Source organism: Diceros bicornis, chromosome 24, assembly GCF_020826845.1.
Source record: "Diceros bicornis minor isolate mBicDic1 chromosome 24, mDicBic1.mat.cur, whole genome shotgun sequence".
Lineage (NCBI taxonomy): Eukaryota > Metazoa > Chordata > Mammalia > Perissodactyla > Rhinocerotidae > Diceros > Diceros bicornis.
In genome coordinates, this window is record NC_080763.1 from 9,284,213 (window position 1) to 9,306,737 (window position 22,525).

General features: G+C 39.0%; 1 protein-coding gene across 1 annotated transcript in view; it reads right to left on the reverse strand.

The window, feature by feature from the left end:
- The window catches only part of CCDC175 (coiled-coil domain containing 175), a 68,176-nt gene that overhangs the window by 23,744 nt on the left and 21,907 nt on the right, over positions 1 to 22,525 (reverse strand). Inside the window, exons 7-13 of the mRNA XM_058567974.1 lie at positions 18,654 to 18,763; positions 14,744 to 14,825; positions 10,517 to 10,653; positions 8,203 to 8,313; positions 4,972 to 5,043; positions 3,783 to 3,918; positions 3,088 to 3,219 (exon numbers count right to left, since the gene is read on the reverse strand). Of these exons, the coding sequence (XP_058423957.1) occupies positions 3,088 to 3,219; positions 3,783 to 3,918; positions 4,972 to 5,043; positions 8,203 to 8,313; positions 10,517 to 10,653; positions 14,744 to 14,825; positions 18,654 to 18,763 (780 nt within the window). The remainder of the gene's footprint in view (positions 1 to 3,087; positions 3,220 to 3,782; positions 3,919 to 4,971; positions 5,044 to 8,202; positions 8,314 to 10,516; positions 10,654 to 14,743; positions 14,826 to 18,653; positions 18,764 to 22,525) is intronic.

A 22,525-nucleotide genomic window follows, 5' to 3' on the forward strand; every position in this document is an offset into this window, starting at 1 on the left:
AGAGAACAGCTCAGGTACAAGGAGGTACGTGCGTGCGTTTCTCCACTCCCACGGCCTGCACACGGCTCAGGCTGCCGGCGCTGTCCTGACAGGAAAGCACGCTCCTGTTGTATGCTTTGCGAGAGGGTTTGGTACCAGGGGCTGCTGCAGCTCAGGCAAGTCGTCTGTCTGCTGGCTCAGCTTGCTGGAGTCGCGCGGCAGACAGGCTGCAGCTGCTTCAGCTCCTGCAAATCCGCCCTCAGCTTCCCGGGGTCCTGAGCCACACGCATACACAGCTCAGCGAGGACAGACTCCGGCTTCTGCTGCAACTCCTTGGAGCTGGAGCCTTGGAAAGGAGAGACGGATGCTGGTACCAGTCCATTCTCATGAGCACAATAATGTTTCCAAAAACCAAAATCTGAGATTGCTTCCTCTCTGTTTTGGGCTCCTCATGCCACTGAACCAAAGGCAGAAACAGGATTCCAATATGCCTGGGGTTATTGACGGTGATTATCAAGGGGAAAGGCGTGGTTGCTTTATAACAATAGCGCACAGGTTGCCATCGGCCCAAGCCTTTTCATGGATCAGACACAGGTGGACACAGCCCTGCTGGGCACACAGCCTGGCAAGTGGAGTGCAGGCTGGAGGACTGTCTGCAGCAATCTTCTCATCTGCGGTCTCAGACTTCCAAGCTTGAATGCAACATTCAATAGTGTCCTTATCTTATTCCTAACTCTAAGGCAATTGTCCCCATTGGTTTACTGTTAAGTATGCTGATCAACTCGGTCAGCTCTATCTCAAAAAATCTCTGAGATGCTGACCACTTCTCACCACCTCCTCAGTTACCATTCTGGTTCAAGTAGCTTGAACCACTTGGAGTATTGCTCTAGCTTCCTAATTGGTCTTCCTGCATCTACCATTTCTTTCCTAAATTCTCCTCAACATAGCAGCTAGAGTGATCCTATTTAAACAAGAGTTGGACTATGTCAGCCCTCCACTCAGAACCCTCGGGTGGCTTCCCAGCCCAGGCAGAGCAAAAGGCAAAGCACTCACAACAGCCTGTAAGGTGTGGCAGACCTGGGGGTGGCCCTCTTGGATCTCCCTTCAAAGAACTCACTGCCCTGTGGCAGAGTGTGGTTTGCTGACAGCCTCCAGTGGTTGGCTCCTTCAGAGTCAGCTTTGCTATCTAGCCAAGATCGGGCCCTTTGAGGGGTGGCCCCCAATCCATTGACTAAGCAAGGAGGTGGTACAAGGGTGTTGTCATTTCTGCCCAAGGGAAGACTCTCCTAATGGACAGTCCTGGCTCCAGAGCTCCCCAGAGAGTTTGCAGGTCACTTAACGGCCTGGGGCTTCCACTGCCCAGTCCTTTCACAGGTATTCCTCCCTCATAAACCTTTGCACTCCTAATTCCATCTCTGCATCTGCTCCCTGAAGATGAGTCCCTGGCACCTCCAGCACTCTCTCCCATCTCGTTATTCCTCAGATAGGACAGTCCTGCCCCAGAACCTTCGTGCTCAGCATGACCTCTACCTGGAGCTGCCTTCTCTCCAGATATCTACATGGCATATTTCCTCACATCCTTCCGGGCTATACCCTTCCCTTTCTGCCCTATTTAAAATGGCACACAGACGCATCCCATACACTCGCCCGACCCCACATCCCTGCTTTACTTTCTCAGTAGCATTTATTGCCATTGAATAGACTACATGTTCTACTGGTTTATCTTGTTTATTTTCAATCTCCCCCTACTAGGATGGAAGCTCTGCAAGGGCAGAGCTCTTTGTCTGTTGTTTTTTTTTTTTTAATTTCTTTTTTCCAGCATCTAGAAGGACACTGGGCACCCGGACATGCTACAACCCAACGCTTGCCCTTCTGCTGCTTCTGGTTTTGTACGAGCCACTGCAGTGCTGGCTGTCCTTGTTTGTCCCGGGAGTTGTCCTGTTTCCATTTCACCTCCTCCTCTTTCTGGCCATCCCCCTGACATCTCTTCCCTGAGCTCCTACAATTCCATATTGCCTACCTTCCTTGGAAATTCTACGAAATTATTTTTTTAATTCTTGGAGGAACGCTTGATCACAGCTTTCATCTGTTCCACACCATTTTTTTGAGTGTTCATTTGTTAGAGAGGATCGTTCCCCCGTCACTTGTTTTTCTCGCAGTATTTTTGTATGGAAGACGTGTCTGCTTTTTTTGTGTTATTCATATTAGAAAGAACTGGCTTTCCTTGAAGCTGTTATCTGCTGAGGGTTTCTGCAGGAAGTGGCAGGGTGTGTTGGGGAGGAGTGGACCAGACTAAGATCTGAACTTCGGAGTGTAAGGACTCCTTACTCCCTTGCTCCAGCAAGGGACTGCTGCCTTCAGAGAAAGCTCCTCTGTGTTGTGGCCAGGCCTCTTTTCCTCTTCAAACCGAATCAAGTTCAGGAAGGCTTCTACCACCACCCCTTCTCTCCTCGGCTCCACTACCGATGGCGGTCTCCAAGAAACACGCTTTTGCCTTTCAAGGTAACACCATCACCTTGGAAAGGTGGGTTTTGTGTTGTGTTTCGGGAGACTTTCCACCTCTAGGCCCCCTAGGTACTTCAGTGTCTTTCTCCCCACCTCCCCCAGCATCCCCGCTCTATTCTATCCCAGGTCAGCTCTGGGCAGTTCCCTAGTCGGTACACGCCCTCTCCCTAAGGAGGATTTCTGAGATCGGCCTCTCTGGTCTCCCTCACCCTCTGTCACTCTCCCCAACCACTCCTGCTGGCTCTGCGTGGCTTCCTGCACTGCTCCACCTGTCTCCGAGGGCTTTGCTAGCACTTCTACATAACTTGGAGTGTGCGATTTTTTTTAACTGAAAAAATATTTCTTGTTCCTCTGTTTCTTTTTTAGGAAAAGAAGAAGAAAGATTCAGAATGAAATTATAGCCTTGTTCATGCTAGAAGATTTATTTTTACATTTAAGTGGTTAGAATAGCATGAAATATACCCTCCCCCCCCGATATATAGCTGTCTAAAATGATTCTTAGAAGATTTATTTTTACATTTAAGTGGTTAGAATAGCATGAAATATACCCCCCCCCGATATATAGTCTTCTAAAATGATTCTTAGATGTAAGATAAAACTTACCTCATACTTGCTCAACTCTTGAATTAACTTTTTTTCTTTGGCAATAAATTCTTCCTCCTCTTGTTTTAATTCTGTTGTAAGTTTTTCAATCTCGGCCAAAAATTCATTGATCTCTTTTTCTCTAAAACTGGTCTAATTAGAAAAAAAGTGAGGATTTGTCATTTGTCTTATAGCAGTCAGCCTTACATTTTCAAACAGCCAGATAAGCTAACATCTCTTTGCATGAGATTTGGCTCTGATTTCAGGTTATACTATTTCCCAGTAACCACTGAGAGGTATTTTTTTTTCCCTCCAGAGATTAATTTTTTCACCAAATAATATCTACAAGTGACATGAAGAAATGTGGAATAGGGGCTGGGGGAAAGGGGGTAGGCAGAGGGTAAATATAAGAGTTAAATAAATGATATTGGGTCTCTTTACTTTTAGAGATAGTTTCCCTAAAAACTACCCCCAAGTTTCTGGTTACATGTTTCAGAAACGTATTCTGGAAAGAACTCCTCCTTCATTTGCTAAATTCCTATAGTTAATACACAGCAAGTGAACACATTTCTTGAGAAAGTTACATAATTTACTCTAAACATGAAGTCAGCAGAAAGAAAAAGATCTTTTAATAAGATAAGGTTTAATTAAATATTGAAGGAGAATTACTGACGTGCAATATAGGGGATAATACCAAGTCCCTACAGTTTCCCTACCTCTTTTAATAATTCAGTGCGTTTAAGTTCTGCAGCCTGAATTTTATCTATTATTTCTTGTATTTCATTCTTTACCCTGGTTATCCAACGTGCATGTTTTTTTCGCAAACAAGCTATTTTCCACTGAGTTATAACACTAGAGATTAGAAAAGAATTAGCATTAAATTGACATAGTTTATCAAAAAGATGAAGAAACTCAAAGCAAAACAAATCCTATTATGATTATAGAAAATTGTTTGTGCTATTGGTGATGCAGTCTCTGCACATTAGCTGAAATAACAAGACAAAATGTTAACTGTCTCAATGCCGTCTCTCCAAGGTGCTTCACAGTAAGAAGTTGTGTCGGTACATCCAATAGGATAAGGGGCAGTGGACAAACCACACTTGGCCACTCACCGCCTTTAGGTAAAGGATAGAAATGCGAAGGCTCAGGGGCAGGTGCAAAAAGAAGAGGCCCAGGCAGAAATAGTAATGGAATTACCTAAATTACCTAAAGGGCTAATAGGAGATTTCAAGCTTCTGGGTTCTCAAATTTTTCTCTCCACCATAATATTAAAAAGCCACATAATTGGAGAAGGGTAAAAATGTGCAATTGGAGTCTTATAAATAACATTAATAACAACAGCAATAACAGTAAAAAAATACAGCTAAGTTTTCGCAAGGCAAAGGTGCAGGGCACTGATCTAAATATTTTACGTGGACCATGTCATTCAGCAGTCACAGCTACCTGACAAGGTGGGTGCTACTACTACCCCCCACTGTATAGGGATGGGAGCAAAGAGAGATTATTAAACACCTTAGCCTCGGTCACATATAGTAAGAGGCAGGGCAACCAAAATGGGCCATCTGCAGAGCCTGTGCCTTAACCACTCTCCTCGGTCCCTGCACAGCACACCCTACTGGCCCACACAGAAGCCTGGATGACAAGAGGCATTGCACAAATCTTGGCAATTTTCCTCTTTGGTGACTTCATTCAATTGAAATGGAAAACTTTGGTTCTGTCCAATGCCAAAAAAGTCAAACTAACAAACACGTCTAGATCCAAAAGAACTTACAAGACTTAATTTAGGAAAATCATTTGCTTGGACTCTAGCCAACAAGTACTCTGAGTTTCTCACAGCTTTGGGGCCCTGTTCACTAAGAGAACATATATGACTTATTACACACATGAACTTTTTTTTTTTTTTACCATCTCTGATTTTCTCTTTCCAGGTTATCACTCAGGATTTTTATTTGTTTCCGATATACTTGCTTTGTTGCTCTAAAAACAAGAAAAACAGATTGGATTTCGCATTTGTGGGAGCTGTTAGAATATGTAAAAGACTTTATATCTAATTCTTATGCACAATAAGGCTACTGTCTAATTGGGAGACAAAATGAATTTTTTGAAACACTTAAAGCTTTTAGGGCAGACTAATAGAAAGACAATGACAATTTTGTGCAAGTGTAAACCAACGTTGCAAATATTGAAGTGGATACCCAATGGCAGAGAAGGACAGATTCTGGGGAGGCAGGTGAGGAAGGGTCATTGGAGGTTAATGCTTAATAGTGGGAGGAACACGGATAGCCAGAATGGAGGTGCAATCTTGCCAAGGAAAGGACATCATCATTTGCAAAGATACAGGGGAAGGAACAGCAAGTCATGACTCTTATGACCAAGGCAGACTTACTGCACGCAGAGGATACGATGAGAAACAACACTGTGACACAGGAAGCGTTAAGGTCAACAAATTGGTGAGGAACTCTGAGTTCTAGGTGGAGTTCTGATTTGATACAATACATAATGCAGAAAGCTAACATAGATTCCTGAAGCAGGGGTAAATAGTAAGGACGGGAGATTTTCTTGTGAATCCAGGATGTACGGAAATGCAAAGGTATTTGCATAGATATTAGAAGCCTTTATTATTTTTAGTCCCTTTTTTCCCTATTAAGTGCTTCATGCAAAGGAATGAATTGAAGGCCACATAAGTAAAATGTGACTTTATATCTTTTAAAAGATAGAAATATTCACAAATGAAACTTAGAATATGAAACGCTGTTAAATAAACTAGAAACACAACTGTGCTCATGTTTCTCTCTCTATTTGAAATCATGGTATGGGCTCTCAATTTGCTACCTAAATAAATCTAATATCCTCTCCTGGAACTGTGAGCTTCTTCACAATTTGCCCCAACCTTACTGATTTTATTTATTTACATATTTAATTTAATCCACAAAGGAGCTGAACTAGTTTGAAATAAAGCAACAATAATATAAAAAATCCTAAATGGATACCGACATTGGGCCACACATTTAGCTCTGAGCTTCCTAGTGACCAGAGCAATGATGACACAATAATTGATTATAAATGTGCATTACTCATCAGGAAAATAAAACCCCACTCAACTCAATTCCATTTTCCCACTTTCTCATAGGGAAGAGTTCATAGTTTCCTTTCTGAAGCTGACATGATGAGAAATAGATGTTTAAACATATTAAACAATATAAGGACAAGCAACCGAAAAACTACGCTTCCTACTGCATTCTAGACTTCTGTTGGTACGTGCTCAATTTCATCACCACCTATCTGGGTTCCATAAGCTGGTCTCTTCACTGTCCTATATTCAAATCATGTATCTCCCTGTGTGTGGTGATATTATTCCCCCATTTGATGAACAAGCAGAAAAATCCAACTTGTTTTTACAGGTCTAGTTCAAGTTTTAAACCCTTATACAACAAAGAAAGACTCTGACTGCACTTCCTCTCATTCTTCTCTGATTGTTCTTCTCTGATTGTTTTTTACAATTCATACTGTATTCTTTAGTCATATGTGGTTCATTAATTATTTCATGTGTGTTAGTCTTGCTCATCTGCCTAACTAAACTATAAGTTGCTTTATGCCCATTGTTAGTAGGAGTGTAAAACGGTGGAATATTGATGTAGGACATTTTGACAATACCTATAAAAATGAAAAATAAGCATCCCCCTTTGATCCAGTAATTGAACTTTTAGGATTTTATTATAAAGAAATAGTCACATGGATGGACAGAGAAACAACTTTGAAAAACGTTTGTAATATACAAAACAGGAAAAAAACCCAAATGTCAATCAATAGAGTACTGGTTAAATAAAACATAGTATAATCTGTAAAAGGAATACTATGTTAGAGAAAAGAATGAGGGAAGAGGTTCCATATATACGATGTTTTCTGTTTATTTATTTATTTATTCATTCATTCATTCATCTATTTTGCTGAGGAAGATTAGCCCCGAGCTAACATCTGTGCCAATCTTCCTCTACTTTATATGTGGGTTGCCACCACAGTGTGGCTGAAGAGTGGTGTGGGTCAGTGCCCGGGATCCAAACCAGCGACCCCAGGCCACCTAAGCAGAACACACCAAACCTAACCACTATGCCACGGGGCTGGCCCCTCTCTTTATTTTGAAATAGTTTCAAACTCAACGGGTAAGTGTAAAAATCAGTACAAAGAATTCCCATGCAACGTTTCACCAACTTCTCCAAATGTTACCATTTTACCATATTGTTTTATCATTCTACCAGATATAATTTTTTCCAGCTTTATTGAGATATAATTGACATATAACACCAGGTAAGTTACCCAGATATAATTTTAAGCGGAAAAAGTCCAGTTATGGAAGAATACAATCCAATTTTTGGACACACATACACACACATATATAAGTATATACATTTGAAGGCACATATAGCACACTGTTAGCAGTGATTATCTCTGTGGAGAGATAGAGAGATTAGGGTAACTTTTACTCTCTAAGTTACACATCTCTATATTTGAATTTCAAAATCAGGCACAGGCATTATGTTTTTAATCAGAAAAATTACAATAAAATTAAACTGATTTAGAATGGCAGGAATGAACATCACAGGGCATCAGTGTTGTGGCAATGTTTGGGCACATTCTGGTCACTAGACCCCTAACTGGTTCATTCCTTACGTCCAGCAGCTTGTACAGAACTCAGAACCTGCATATCCTGTCAATGAAGGAGTCAGTGATAATGACTTTTCTGGACTGCAAAATAGCCAATTATAAACCTCCTTTTCTACAGTATATTAGAATTGACATAGATTTATTGTTACAACTTATTAAAAAATAAATGCAGGCAGGCCAGCCTGGTGGCATAGTTGTTCAGTTCACGCATTCCGCTTTGGTGGCCTGGGGTTTGCAGGTTCGGATCCCGGGTGTGGACCTACACACCACTCATCAAGCCATGCTGTGGCGGCATCCCATATACAAAAAATAGAGGAAGATTGGCACAGATGTTAGCTCAGGGCTAATCCTCCTCAAGCTAAAAGAGGAATATTGGCAACAGATGTTAGCTCAGGGCCAATCTTCCTCACCAAAAACATAAAAATAAATGCAGAGAAGAACGAAGATTAAAAATTTCAAAGGCAACAAGCATACCGATGAAGATCACGCAGTGTGGCAAGTCCTTCTTCCATATTCTTGATGTCTACTTTTCTTTGTGAGAGGAAGTTTTCTTTCTGAGCAATAAATGCCAGTTGTTTCTGATTTCTACCATGAAAAAACAGAGTTATCATATGCTGAAGGTTGAAATCATCGTTTTTAACTCCTCAGCATGAGAAAATATGCAATCACAAATAAGAATTTAAATAATAGTTTGGAAAGTTCAGTTCATGAACGATTTACGAAACAAATTAGTAAAAATAGAAACAAAATCTTTTTGCCAGTGGTGGCTAAATCCAAACTTACGAAAATTCCCAAGCCACAGAAAGAACAGTAACTGTAATAGTAAGCATAAAACAAGAGCAGTTCTATAGTCCTCCACTCCTCTGAGTTGGCATCTCTTTTACCATTTATCAATTTTGTCGTGTTCTTTTGTGAAATGTGAAGGATCAGTTAGACCAACTTCAAATACTGGCTTTACCTCTTCCTAGCAGTGTGACCTTGAAAAGAAACTTGACCTGTGCATAAACCTCAGTTTTCCCATCCGTAGAATGGGGATCACAGTGTCTACCTCACTGGGTGTAAGGATTAAATGAGATATAAAGTGCTTAAGCCAGTGTGTGGCACCCATGAGGCATTTTATAAAAAGGGGTTATTTTTTGTCTCCAACTTGCAGGGAGAATAATGGGGGGTTTAAGGTTTTGTTCAAGTTTCCAGACATTGATAGAAACATGCCGGTAACAGAAAGTGCTTTATCTAAGTGTCTCATCTTCTTCAAAACTGCTATGGACTGAACTGTGTCCTTGCAAATTCATATGTTGAAGGCCTAACCCCCAGTGTGATGGTATTTGAAGATGCGGCCTTTGGGGGGTGATCAGGTTTAGATGAGGTCATGAGGGTGGGGCCCTCATGATGATATTGGTGCCCTCATAAGAAGAGACACCAGAGAGCTTGCTGTCTCTCTCTCTCCCCTGTGAGGACACGGTGAGAAGATGGCCATCTGTAAGCCAGAAAGAGAATTCTCACCAGAACCTGACCATGCTGGCACTCTGATCTCAGACGTCCAGCTTCCAGAACTGTGAGAAATAAACTTCTGTGGTTTAAACCACCCAGTTTATGGTATTTTGTTATGGCAGCCTGAGCTGAAGAAGACAAAAACCAATAACAGTAGTAAACATTTTAGTCTTACAATTATTTGTCATCAGCATATTCTATGATTCAAATTGATAACTAACTTAGTATTGATCTGAGGAAAGCTTTTGTCTGAAGAATACTAACAGTATCATTCTCAGTAGGCTATTCAGTTGGATGAGATAAAACGATTGCAGCAACTCTCTGCAGCTTAGATGCTACGACAATGACCATAAACTCAGCTTCACACAGTGGCCTGGACACTGTAATTACATTACCATGTGATCTAACTTTGAGTGTGGTAATGGATTATTACTTACATAATTCATGCTTACAAGATGTTACTCTGTAATATTCATTAAGAAAACATGTTGAATGCCCACTATCTGCTAAGCAATGTACGAGGTCCTGGGGATATAGGGCTGAATAAGACAGAGCAACTGCCCTGATCTGTTCATAGTTCAGTGGGACAAAGGGATTTGTACCCAGTTGATTACAATGCAGTGACTGATGAAAAGGAATGACATCAGAGGGATGTTTCAGAAGGATCATTCTGGTGGAAGGGAGGTGGACAAGTTAGGGGTGGTAAAGCAGAAAATAGGAAGAACTTTTGAAGGGCAAGCGAAACCAAAGAGGCTGAAAGGGATGAAAAGAATTGATTTTGGAGAGGAGGACATGATATATTTGAGTAATATTTGGGAGGTGGAATTGACCAGCCTTAGTGCTTGAATGGAGTCCAGTGGGTAGTGAATGATACGGGTTTCCTTGATTAATTTTCCAGTCTCTGGGTTAGGGGATCGTGTCAATGATCAGACCCTCCTCTGAGACAGGGAATACAGGTGCAGAGTCAGTTTCTGATTAAGGTAAATCTCACTATTTCTCTAGATAGTCTCATGGGCTAAAAGCATGATTATTCTTTCAAGAATCTGATTTAGAAGTAAAAATAATGCATTTGGTGTTTATAGATTTGATTTGACCCATATAAGGAAAGCATTATTCAGTATATACAGAGGCAGATTAGAATGTGTTTATTTATTATTGGTTAAAGAATATTTCATTGTTGTTAACAGATTTTAAAACCAGGATAAGCTTAAGTGGAGAGTCACCACTTTGATAGCAAGGAGAGCACCCCATAACTAAGGCATGTTAATTCATGTGTGGATCACGGATAGAAACATACTCATCGTAAATTTTCCGTTTCTGCATAAAAACTTTATCCTCCTCATTTAAGACAATCTTATATTGTCTGGTGAGAACATGCAATTTCTCTCGTAGATCTTTATTCTCTAAACGACATTTGTGTAGTTTTTCAGCCATCTAGAAAAAAAACCCAAAGGAATTGAGGTAGAGGACTCACTTCACCGTTCCTTTGAGGGAAGTAAGAGTCTGGTGGGCAACTCTCTAGAGCACTGGGTATATTGTTGAGCACACTATGGCTACGCCATAAATGTTGAATGTTTTAATTCTATATCAAATATGCAATTGTACATTTTGGGGCCTCTTCTATAAATTATGACAAAAGTGTAGAAAGGTAGTAAACACTGATGTAAAACTACAGAGTAATAATTCATATTGTAAGAAGAATTGGGATTAATAAACTGGGATCATTCAGCAAGATCTGTATATCCTTTTCCCAGAAGATAACCTATACTAGGGAAAAGAAAACGTAACAAAACTTTTGCTCAAAACCTCTTTGACTAGATATTATGTTTGCTTCTTGTTAAATATTTCTATTCAAGGACAAAAAATTAGTACCCATTCATGTCTGAATGAGGAAAGAAATTTGTGCTTAGATGTCACCATTGAATTGCTTCAAATGAGGTAATAAAGTTAGGTTTAGTAGGAATGGTAAGCTGACTCGTTCAAAATAAACTTCTGGCTGAAGATGACTAAAATAGCTGGATGAAAAACAAATTTTCTTAAAAGTGTTGAAGAACTAAGAAGATAATGAGGAATTACTAGGCCTAATTGTACAAGAAGGCAGGAATCCAGAGTGGTAAATCCAGGACTAAAAACTCCCTTTACCCTGAGAATACTTACTGATATGGAAGAAACCACTTGGCAACTGAGTTCTGATTCTCTCACATGACAAGGGAGACAAAAGTCAACACTTAGAACTCATCCAGGTGTTGAGCCTGATCAACCTCCCAATGCTTTAGCGTGGGATCCCAAAGAGCTTCACTCTCTGGAGAAGGGTAACCTAGAAGCTAATAAGCCTGTTAGAAGTGGTCCAGCCTGACTTCAATCACCAGAGAACCAGGGAACCTACAGGTGAATGAAGATCACCTTCACCTAAGGGTCAAGACTGGTAACACCCCAGGCATCTGATAGAAGTGAATGAAAATCTGATCACAATACCATAATCCTAGGCCTTAAATTGTTTCTACAAACATATTTTTCAAGTATAATGTCCAGCATACAGTTTTCCACCAGGAACAGAAGGAAATAAGACAGCATAAGCAAAAATTGGCAGAAACAACAGACTACAGAAACAGATCTACAAAAACATCAGATATTGGAGTTAGACACTGAACTATAGAAATACTGTGTTCACTATAACCAAAGAAATATTAGACATACTTGAAAATTATGGCAAGAATTAGGAACAGTAAAGAGTGACAAAGCAGATTTGAAAGCTACCAACTGAAAAATACAATAACCAAAATTAAGAACTCAAATAAGACCATTCTGCCCAGAATGTAGCAGGAGACAAAAAGTAGGAAATACAGAAAAAAGGGTAACATGCATAGAGGATACGTATGTTAGTACAAATAATTGCATATATGTAATTGGTGTCTCAGAAAGAGAGGGAAGAGAATGGGAGAAAAGAAATATGTGAACAGATAATGGCTGAGAATTTTGCAGAACTTACAAAATACAGCAATTCACAGATTTAAGAAGCCCAATAAATCTCAAGTAGGATAAATAAAAAGAATAACTTGGACACATCATAGTGAAACAGAAAAACTAAGTCAAAGGGAACAAAGAAGACCTAAGGTTAATGAGAGATACACGATGTTCACGGATTGGAAGCTTCAATATTGTAAAAACGTAAAATCCTCCCCAAATTGATCTATAGATTTAATGCAACCTCAATCAAAATCCAAACAGGTTTTTGAGAGGACTTGACAGAATGATAGAAATTCAAAGGGCCAAGAATAGTGGAAGCAATCTTGAAGAAAAACAAACTTGAAGAAATTATACTACTAGCTATAAAGGCTTACTTTAAAACTACTAATTAAGATGGTATGGTTTTAATACAAAGAGAGACAAATCCAAATGAACACAATAGAGACTCCACAGCTCCACACACATTTATGAGCCACACTTGATTTATGAAAAAAGTGCCACTGCAATATAGCGGAGGAAAGGACTATCTTTTCCTTAAATGGTGCTAGTTAATTGGAGAATCTTATGGAAAAATATGAATCTTGACCACCATCTCATCGCATACACACACACACACAAACACACACAGATCCCAGATGGCTTGTAGTCCTAGATGTGAAAGGTCAAACAATAAAACTTCTAGAAGATCATGTAGGAGAATATCCTCACGACACAGGGCACAAAAAGCATTAGCCAAAAAGGAAAAGATTGATAAACTGAACTTCATTAAAATTAATAAATTACATTCATCAAAAGATAGATATGTACTTAAAGATCGTACATTTATAGTGTATGTACTCTTCTGTATATGCGTAATATTTCATAATAAAAAATTAAAGTTAGAATAGAATTTTGTGTTATCATTGAACTTGTCTCCCATAACTCATGAGAATTAAGACCGGATGTCATCAAGAGTCCAGTTTCTACCCCAGTGGAAATAATAAATGGGTCAGAGCCCTGTTCCCTTTGAAGTGGCCACTCCCTTGTACTCATGGAATCTGGCTGAAGGCGATGGATTAAAGGGAAACCTCTCTGCACTTGCCCTTTGACTGAGTAAGCCATGCCAGTTTAGGGATGTTCAGACAGTCATGAGGGCTGGGAACTGTGGCGCTACCATCTGAAGGCTGCCTTACAGTTCCTACAATAGGGAATAAATGGAAAGGAAAAATATCTTATGCCCAGAGAATGAAAGACAACTTTAAAAATCAACCAACCAACCTTGTCTAGTTTCTGTCTTTCAGTATCCTGGCAACTGGAAGATTCAAAGTAGGTCTAGCCCAGAGGGAAGCCATCCCTGATACTGACAGCTCCAACCAGAAATGGAAGGAATTTAACTGGTACAAATCATTCTTCTGGGAGAGAACTGCCTTTGATGTTCCTGCCCCAGGGCATGGGAGCAGGCTTCAGAGGGAAGGCAAAGCTGTGCTTTGTAAAGGAGGGACAAGAATTTGGGTGTGAGGTGGTGGTGTATCCTGGAGCAAGAGGGTGGATGAGGAACTGCAAGCAAAAGAAAAGGAGGGGCACAAGATGGCATGTGTCTGCAGCGGGATTCCTCACCAGCACCACTCAAATTTCCAACACAGTTTGCAATAGATCATCAAACGCTTACTGTTAGTATTAGATTTCTTTTAGAAACTAGTGAAAGGGATGAATTTGATACCCAGTTGACTTGGGGACAAAACAGAGATACAGAATGTAGGCAGAGGGTACCTGACACTACAAATTCTGGAATACTGAAATTAAGGATATATATACAGGAGTCGGGAGGGGACATCAAGGACATTTCATCTTCAGAGCAAGGGGCAAGAAGAACTTCAGTTATGTCTGGAGTGCATGTGTATTTGTATATCTATGTAAGTAAATGGGGTCATAGTATATGTACTGTTTTATAATATATTTGTCACTCAGTAATGCATTGTAAACTATTACTCATTTAATCAAGGCCCTTTTGTTGGACTTTAATTACATTTTCCCCCTAATTGTTCAACTATCATAATGAATGCTTCACTGAACATCTTGTGGATAAATCTTGGTTTACACCCATGATTATTTACTTAGGATATTTCTTTTAACCTAAGTTTAAAAATGTCTAGAGAATTCTCCTGGGTGCTAAATCTGACTCAAATATCCCACTAACATCGTTAAGTGCAGTAATGGGTTGCCACACTTCACAGGTACCACACAACAGCCAAAAGGTCCTAATTTTTCTAAATAACTCACAGGAAAAATGTCCATTAGTCACGGATATTCCTAATGTAAAATAACCACACTTACATGAAAAGTTACCAAAAAAATGATTCATCTTCACATGTACGACCTTTGCTCTTTCATATATTTAAAGTACTTTGGGAGGGGATAAATTCTTTAAATCAATTACTGTGAAGGATCATTAATGAAAAATCTACTTTGAATGAAAAATCTACTTTTGGAAAATTCCACATTTCTCACATATATTTAAAATACAACCTAAAAATAAAATCTAATTATAATCTAAAAATTATCATTTCTATCTTCCTACCTGCTTTATCTTCTGCAAGAGTTCATTTTTTTCAAAATTAGATGCATCATCCAGTGCTTCCTTGTTATCTATAAAAAAACAGCTATGAACAAAGGAAGCCAAACAGATTCACATTAGGACACGTTTTTCTGGAAAGCCACGTTTCCTTATGACATCAGAATCTTCTGGTGCCCATCTCCCTAGGCAACATATTTATTTATATATTTGTTAACCAAAAAAATTTTGGTTAATTTTGAATTGATGAATACTTCATTTATTTATTCATTCATTTATGAAACAATTAGTGAACACGTGCACTCTGCAGGTGTTCTAGGTACTAGAGATACAGCACAGGCAAAGTCCCTACCCTCATGGAAATTAGTCTAGTGGAGTAGTCAGAATATAAGCAAGTTATCAAAAAAATAATAATATATTTCAGATAGTGTTAAGTTTGCCAAAGAACACAAAGTAGGGTAAAGGATAGAGAAATCCTGAGAGCAAGGATGCCACTTCAGATAGCATCTGATAGGTGGTTAGGGAAGACCTCTTGCGATGACTTGTGAAAGACACGAACTAAGAGAAGGAGAAGATGTGAAGATCTGAAGGAGGAGCTTTTCATGTAGAAGGAACAGCAGGTGAAAATATCCTGAGGCAGGAACAAGCTTGGTGTATTTGACGAAGAGAGGAGTGTGAGAAGGCTGGAGAAGTAGACAGAGACTAGATCATGTAGGGTCTTGAAGACAAGGTAGAAGTTCAAATTTTATTCTAAAAGGAACCAGGGGAAGATTTTTTTAAGCAAAGGAGTGACATGAACTGATTTACATCTTGTAAAGATGACTCTGGTTACTTAGTGGAGAAAGACAACAGTACAGGAAGATAGACCCTGTGGAAGGCTATGGCCGTGGGCCAGAAGAGATAACGGCCGCTCAGACTAAGGTTGCAGCAGTGGAGGTGGTGAGAAAGAGTTGGATTCAAGATGAAAGCCATAGGACACACCTTTGGATTTGGCTGGAGTTAGAGTTGGGTTGGGGATAGCTTAGTTGGTTAGTTGGGTTAGGGTTAAGTAGTGAGGAAAACAGGAATGGTAGATGACTCCTAGGTTTTTGGCTGGAGTAACTAGGTAAGTGGAGGAAAACTGAAGGAAGAGCTGTTTCAAGGAGGTGGGAAATTAAGAATTCTGTTTAGGACATGTTACATTTGAGATATAAGAGATATCCTCCAAGTGGAGGGGTCAAATAAGCTCTAGAGTATAGGCATGTAGAGGTCAGGGCTAGATATATACACTCGGGACTCTGGGGTACAGAAGACAATTAAAGCCATGAGACTAGATGAAATCATGTATGGAGAGTGTGAATAAAGAGTAGAGGATACTGAAGGGCTGAGAACTCCAAAATTTAGAGTCAGAAAGAAGAACTGGAACAAGTAAAGAGTCCTGAGAAGAAGCAATGTAGTGAGTGAAATAAGAGAATGGGATGTTTGGGAAGCCAAGTGAAGAAAATATTTCAAGAAGGTAGAAGTGATCATCTGTGTCAAACTCTATCAAGAATTCAAGAACTTTAACGAATAGACGAGATCACTAAAGTTTGGCAGGATGGAAACCACTGATAATCTTGACAATTTGGAAACCATTTCAGCTCTTTTAAAAAAGCATCTATGATTTTCATAGTCTCCTGCACTGTAATGGGAAATATATACTCAGTGTCACAAACTGTATGTCATTTATATACAACATTTAGCTTCCAATCCTCCACTTCTCGTGTGTTGAAAACCAGCTGAATGGCAAAAAAAAACCATAGCAATTTAGAAAGGTAGGCATTGGATTTGCCTTTGTGATACAAACACATCATGCTGGGCATCAATAATAATAAAGAACAAAGATTACACTATCAACGCCTCCTGTGGACTTGTGGAATATTTGAGTGCTCTTAACTGTCTACACAGAGAATTTAAATTCATGATTGAATGATTTTTGTTCTCTCTCAATATTTTGACCTCAAAATAGGTAACAAGCTTGCAAATTAAAGATTTCATGGGGAGAAATTGAAGCTTATAGATTAACAGGAAGATGAGTTTGTGCAAATTATTTTAGTTTCTTGTATAATTTATTTCTAAACAATCTTATAGTATATTATAAAACAACACTGTTTGATTCTTCAAATCCACCAGCCAAGATCTAGGTTGCCTCTCTCCACCTCCATAGATAGAGAAAATGAACAAAGGGAGAAAATAAAAAGAATACAGAGAATTTTCTTTTAATTTGCCAAGTAATGAAGAGGAAAAAGTATAGTTTTATTAATTAAAAGAGGGGTAACCTATATCCTCAATCACCAAATTAATCAAAAGCACTTTTCCTCAGTGAAATTCCACATTAACAAAAACTCTTGAAAAGCTGGGATTGCAAAAAACAAAAGATAAGCCATTAAAAATTGAAAATCAATGAATCCCCATTTCTTTCTTGAACATATATTTAAAACAAGTTAGCTAACATCAAGACTGCTTATAAATAAAACTTCACGAGTGTAGCAAGACTTTTAATCATAACTCCTAGAAATAATTTAAGAGCTAATCTATATCTTCCACTATGATTCTTTGCCTAGTTTTTCTTTAAATTATGTATGAACTATAACTATTGAATCACTTTCAAAGAAGATTTTTCATTCTGGGTTTTAATTGTAATATTACTTGAGCTTTTCTATTTTAAAATCTGGTACTGAACATAAAGATTATTGCCTGTTTTATGGACTGATGATGGAGGAGAAGCATTGTACCGTGCAATTGCTATTTTAGAAGACATAATTTTAATCATAATCCATTCAAACCTATGTAGAAAGGAGCCATATTATAGCAGGATTCCTCAGGTGAAGTTACTTTTAGGGAATCTGCTCAGTCCACAATTTGTCTTTCAAACCATCAGCAAACCCTGGGGGTAGGCCTGGAAGCCATATTTGTCTTCTAAGACCCCACCTTCCTGTCCAGAGCTGAGCCAGCTTCTGATGGGAAAGCTGGGAATTCTTCTGGGAGAGAGTCTATTGGTCAATCCCTAGAGATAGATGGACCTGTGACAGGTAAACTCAGACGGTTCGGAGTGGCCATACTTAGCCACGGGCTTACCAAGAAGGGAACATAGCATGGAGATAAAGAGAGAAGAATGAAACACACTCACAAGAGGAAGCAGAGACTGTGGGCCTTGGGATGGAAGGAAGATTTCCTTCAGTTTCTGGTTCCAGTCCCATGGGTAGAAGTTTTTGCCCTGAGGCTTCCCTGTATTTTCTCAACAAGTTCTGTAAGTCCCCCTTGACTAAGAACTACAACTGTAACAACATGGTAGGTGAGTTTGTAGCCTTAAGGCAGGTCCCACTAATGTCCTCCCCCAGGGGCATATCTGTTTGAGGGAGTCAGGAACTGAAGTGAGGATAATATATTCCAAAGAGTCCCTCTCTTTTCCTAAACTGACCACATCATCCTCAATTTTTTCTCTTGATCATCTGAAAGACTGGTTAATTTCAGAATAAAGAGGTGGTTCTATAAAGCTGACAATCACACAAACTTTAGTAAATTAAGAGAATATAATTTTCATCTAATATTAAAGAAATATTTTTAAAAATGAAAGGAACATAACATGCGGAAATGCTTCAGTGAAAATAAAGTATCATGGGGCTGGCCTGGTGGCACAGCGGTTAAGTGCATGTGCTCCGCTTTGGCAGCCCGGGGTTTGCAGGTTGGGATCCTGGGCGTGCACCAACGCACCACTCATCAAGCCATGCTGTGGTGGCATCTCATATAAAGTAGAGGAAGATGAGCACAGATGTTAGCCCAGGGTCAATCTTCCCCAGCAAAAAGAGGAGGATTGGCGACGGATGTTAGCTCAGGGCTAATCCTCCTCACCAAAAAAAAAAATAATAATAATAAAAAAATAAAGTATCATGCTTACATTTTATCCTCCAGGATCTTACAGGATTTCTTCATTTCTTCGACCTCTTGTTCCCAATGTCTTATTGATTCGTGTAGTTGTGCAATCTCTAAATTGTGATCGCTAAGAACCTAGGAAAAAGTCAATAGAAATATGGCATTCCATCATCACCAAATGATTCATGACAGCAGTTCAATTTGACGTGGTTGAAACCTTGTTTATGACTCGTTTTACAATTTCCATAAGACTCCACTCAGTCTCACATGCCCCTACTCACTCAATCGCCTCTGGCTGGGAGTGAAGGGATTTACCTCAGGAGGTGATCAATGACTTTACTCTCCTGCCTGCATGTTCCTTGAGGCATACCATACCTTGGAATGCAAGGACACATCTCATTCATCCGCTCTCATGCTCTAATCTTTGAGACTAACCAGACCACCTAATACTTTCTCCTTTGACGTTTCTTTAGAGTAGTAAAATAGCTAAAATCATATATAATGGCCCCGCACAGACACTTGCACTGCAGCTCTTGACTGCCCATGGGTCCTTTCCCCACGCAGCTCCTGACTGCCCATGGGTCCTGTCCCCACGCAGCTCTTGAGTGCCCATGGGTCCTGTCCCCACGCAGCTCTTGACTGCCCATGGGTCCTGTCCCCGCGCAGCTCCTGACTGTCCACGGGTCCTGTCCCCATGCTGAACACAAAATAAAGGTGCACGAAGGACTGAGCGGGTCATGTCTGAAAATTCCTTTTCAACCCGCGACTCAGCGGCCCCACATCAAATTCACTAAATATTCATGTATTACCCACTCAACTTTTACATTGGGGGTGTCCTTTAGTTAAAATAAAAAGCAATCATTATACTTGTTTCTTCATAAAATAACCTTGGACAGAAATAATCCTGAAATCATCAGAAAAAAAAAATTGGGGGGAGAGCAACCAAATATAGCAACGAGAATGTGAAAACTATAAAATAACTTTCAAGACATGAATTCATTTTGACTACCATTTAAAAAAATTAAACAAATCTGTATTTTCATAATCATCTTCAAAATATTATTCCAGGATACTAGAATGTGTATTATAAAAAAGTCAAAACAAATTGGGTCTTTTACCAAACTGGTTCACACTGAAAAGAATTTTTCATAATAGTTAATCAGTATTTTGGAAATGGAACAATTGGGTATTATGAAAAAATGTTAGCATGATTTAAAAGAAGGAAATATGGGTGGAGAAAATTCATAATGAAACAGATATTTTTATTATTTTTATTTTTATTTTGTTAATTTTTTGTTTATTGCAGTAACATTGGTTTATAACATTGTATAAATTTCAGGTGTACATCATTATACTTCTATTTCTGCATAGATTACATCATGTTCACCACCCAAATACTAATTACAACCCATCACCACACACATGTGCCAAATTATCCCTTTCACCCTCCTCCCTCCCTCCTTGCCCTCTGGTAACCACCAATCCAATCTCTGTCTCTACCTGTTTGTTTATTGTTGTTATTATCTACTACTTAATGAAGGAAATCATACGGTATTTGACCTTCTCCCTCTGACTTATTTCACTTTGCATAATGCCCTCAATGTCCATCCATGTTGTCACAAAGGGCTGGATTTCATCGTTTCTTATGGCTGAGTAGTATTCCATTGTGTATATATACCACATCTTCTTTATCCATTCGTCCCTTGATGGGCACTTAGGTTGCTTCCAAGTCTTGGCTATTGTGAATAACGCTGCAATGAACACATGGGTGCATGTATCTTTATGCACTTGTGTTTTCAATTTCTTTGGATAAATACCCAGCAGTAGAATAGCTGGATCATATGGTAGTTCTATCTTTGATTTTTTGAGGAATCTCCATACTGTTTTCCATAATGGCTGCACCAGTTTACACTCCCACCAGCAGTGTATGAGAGTTCCCTTCTCTCCACATCCTCTCCAACACATGTTGTTTCCTGTCTTGTTAATTATAGCCATTCTGACGGGCGTGAGGTGATATCTCATTGTAGTTTTGATTTGCATTTCCCTGATAGTTAATGATTTGGAACATCTTTTCACGTGTCTGTTGGCCATCAGTATATCTTCTTTGGAGAAATATCTGTTCAGGTCTTTTGCCCATTTTTTAATTGGGTTGGTAGTTTTTTTGTTGTTGAGATGCATGAGTTCTTTATATATTTTGGAGATTAAGCCCTTATCAGATGCATGGTTTGCAAATATCTTATCCCAATTGTTAGGTTGTCTTTTCGTTTTGTTGATGGTTTCCTTTGCTGTGCAGAAGCTTTTTAGTTTGATGTAGTCACATTTGTTTATTTTTTCTATTGTTTCTCTTGCCCGGTCAGACATGGTGCTTGAAAATATGTTGCTAAGACCGATGTCGAAGAGCGTACTGCCTATGTTTTCTTCTAGAAGTTTCATAGTTTCAGGTCTTACATTCAAGTCTTTAATCCATTTGGAGTTAATTTTTGTGTATGCTGTAAGGTAAGGGTCTACTTTCATTTTTTTGCATGTGGCTATCCAGTTTTCCCAACACCATTTGTTGAAGAGACTTTCTTTTCTCCATTGTATGTTCTTGGCTCCTTTGTCAAAGATTAGCTGTCCATAGACGTGTGGGTTTATTTCTGGGCTTTCGCTTCTATTCCATTGATCTGTGTGTCTGTTTTTGTGCCAGTACCATGCTGTTTTGGTTACTATAGCTTTGTAGTATACTTTGAAATCAGGGAGTGTGATACCTCCAGCTTTGTTCTTTTTTCTCAGGATTCCTTTACTTATTCGGGGTCTTTTGTTGTTCCATATAAATTTTAGGATTCTTTGTTCTATTTCTGTGAAAAATGTTGTTGGAACTTTGATAGGGATTGCATTGAATCTATAGATTGCTTTAGGAAGTATGGACATCTTAACTATGTTAATTCTTCCAATCCAAGAGCATGGAATATCTTTCCATTTCTTTGTGTCTTCTTCAATTTCTTTCAGCAATGTTTTATAGTTTTCCATGTACAGCTCTTTCACCTCTTTGGTTTAGTTTATTCCTAGGTATTTTATTCTTTTTGTTGCAATTGTAAATGGGATGGTATGCTTAATTTCTCTTTCTGCTACTTCGTTGTTAGTGCATAGAAATGCAACTGATTTTTGTATGTTGATTTTGTATCCTGCAACTTTACCATATTCGTTTATTACTTCTAAAAGTTTTCTGGTGGATTCTTTAGGGTTTTCTATATATAAAATCATGTCATCTGCAAATAGTGACAGTTTCACTTCTTCCTTTCCAGTTTGGATCCCTTTTATTTCTTTCTCTTGCCTGATTGCTCTGGCTAGGACTTCCAGTACTATGTTAAATAGGAGTGGTGACAGTGGGCATCCTTGTCTGGTTCCTGTTCTTAGAGGGATGGCTTTCAGTTTTTCACCATTGAGGATGATATTAGCTGTGGGTTTCTCATACTTGGTCTTTATTATGTTGAGGTACTTTCCTTCTATACCCATTTTATTCAGAGTTTTTATCATAAATGGATGCTAGATCTTGTCAAATGCTTTCTCTGCATCAATTAAGATGATCATGTGATTTTTATTCTTCATTTTATTAATGTGGTGTATCAGGTTGATTTATTTGTGAATGTTAAACCATCCCTGCATACCTGGAATAAATCCCACTTGATCATGGTGTATAATCTTTTTAACATATTGTTGTACGTGATTTGCTAGTATTTTGTTGAGGATTTTTGCATCTATGTTCATCAGTGATATTGGCCTGTAATTTTCTTTTTTTCTATTGTCCTTGTCTGGTTTTGGTATCAGGGTAATGTCGGCTTCATAGAATGAGTTAGGGAGCTTCCCCAACTCCTCAATTTTTGGAAGAGTTTGAGAAGGATAGGTATTAAGTCTTCT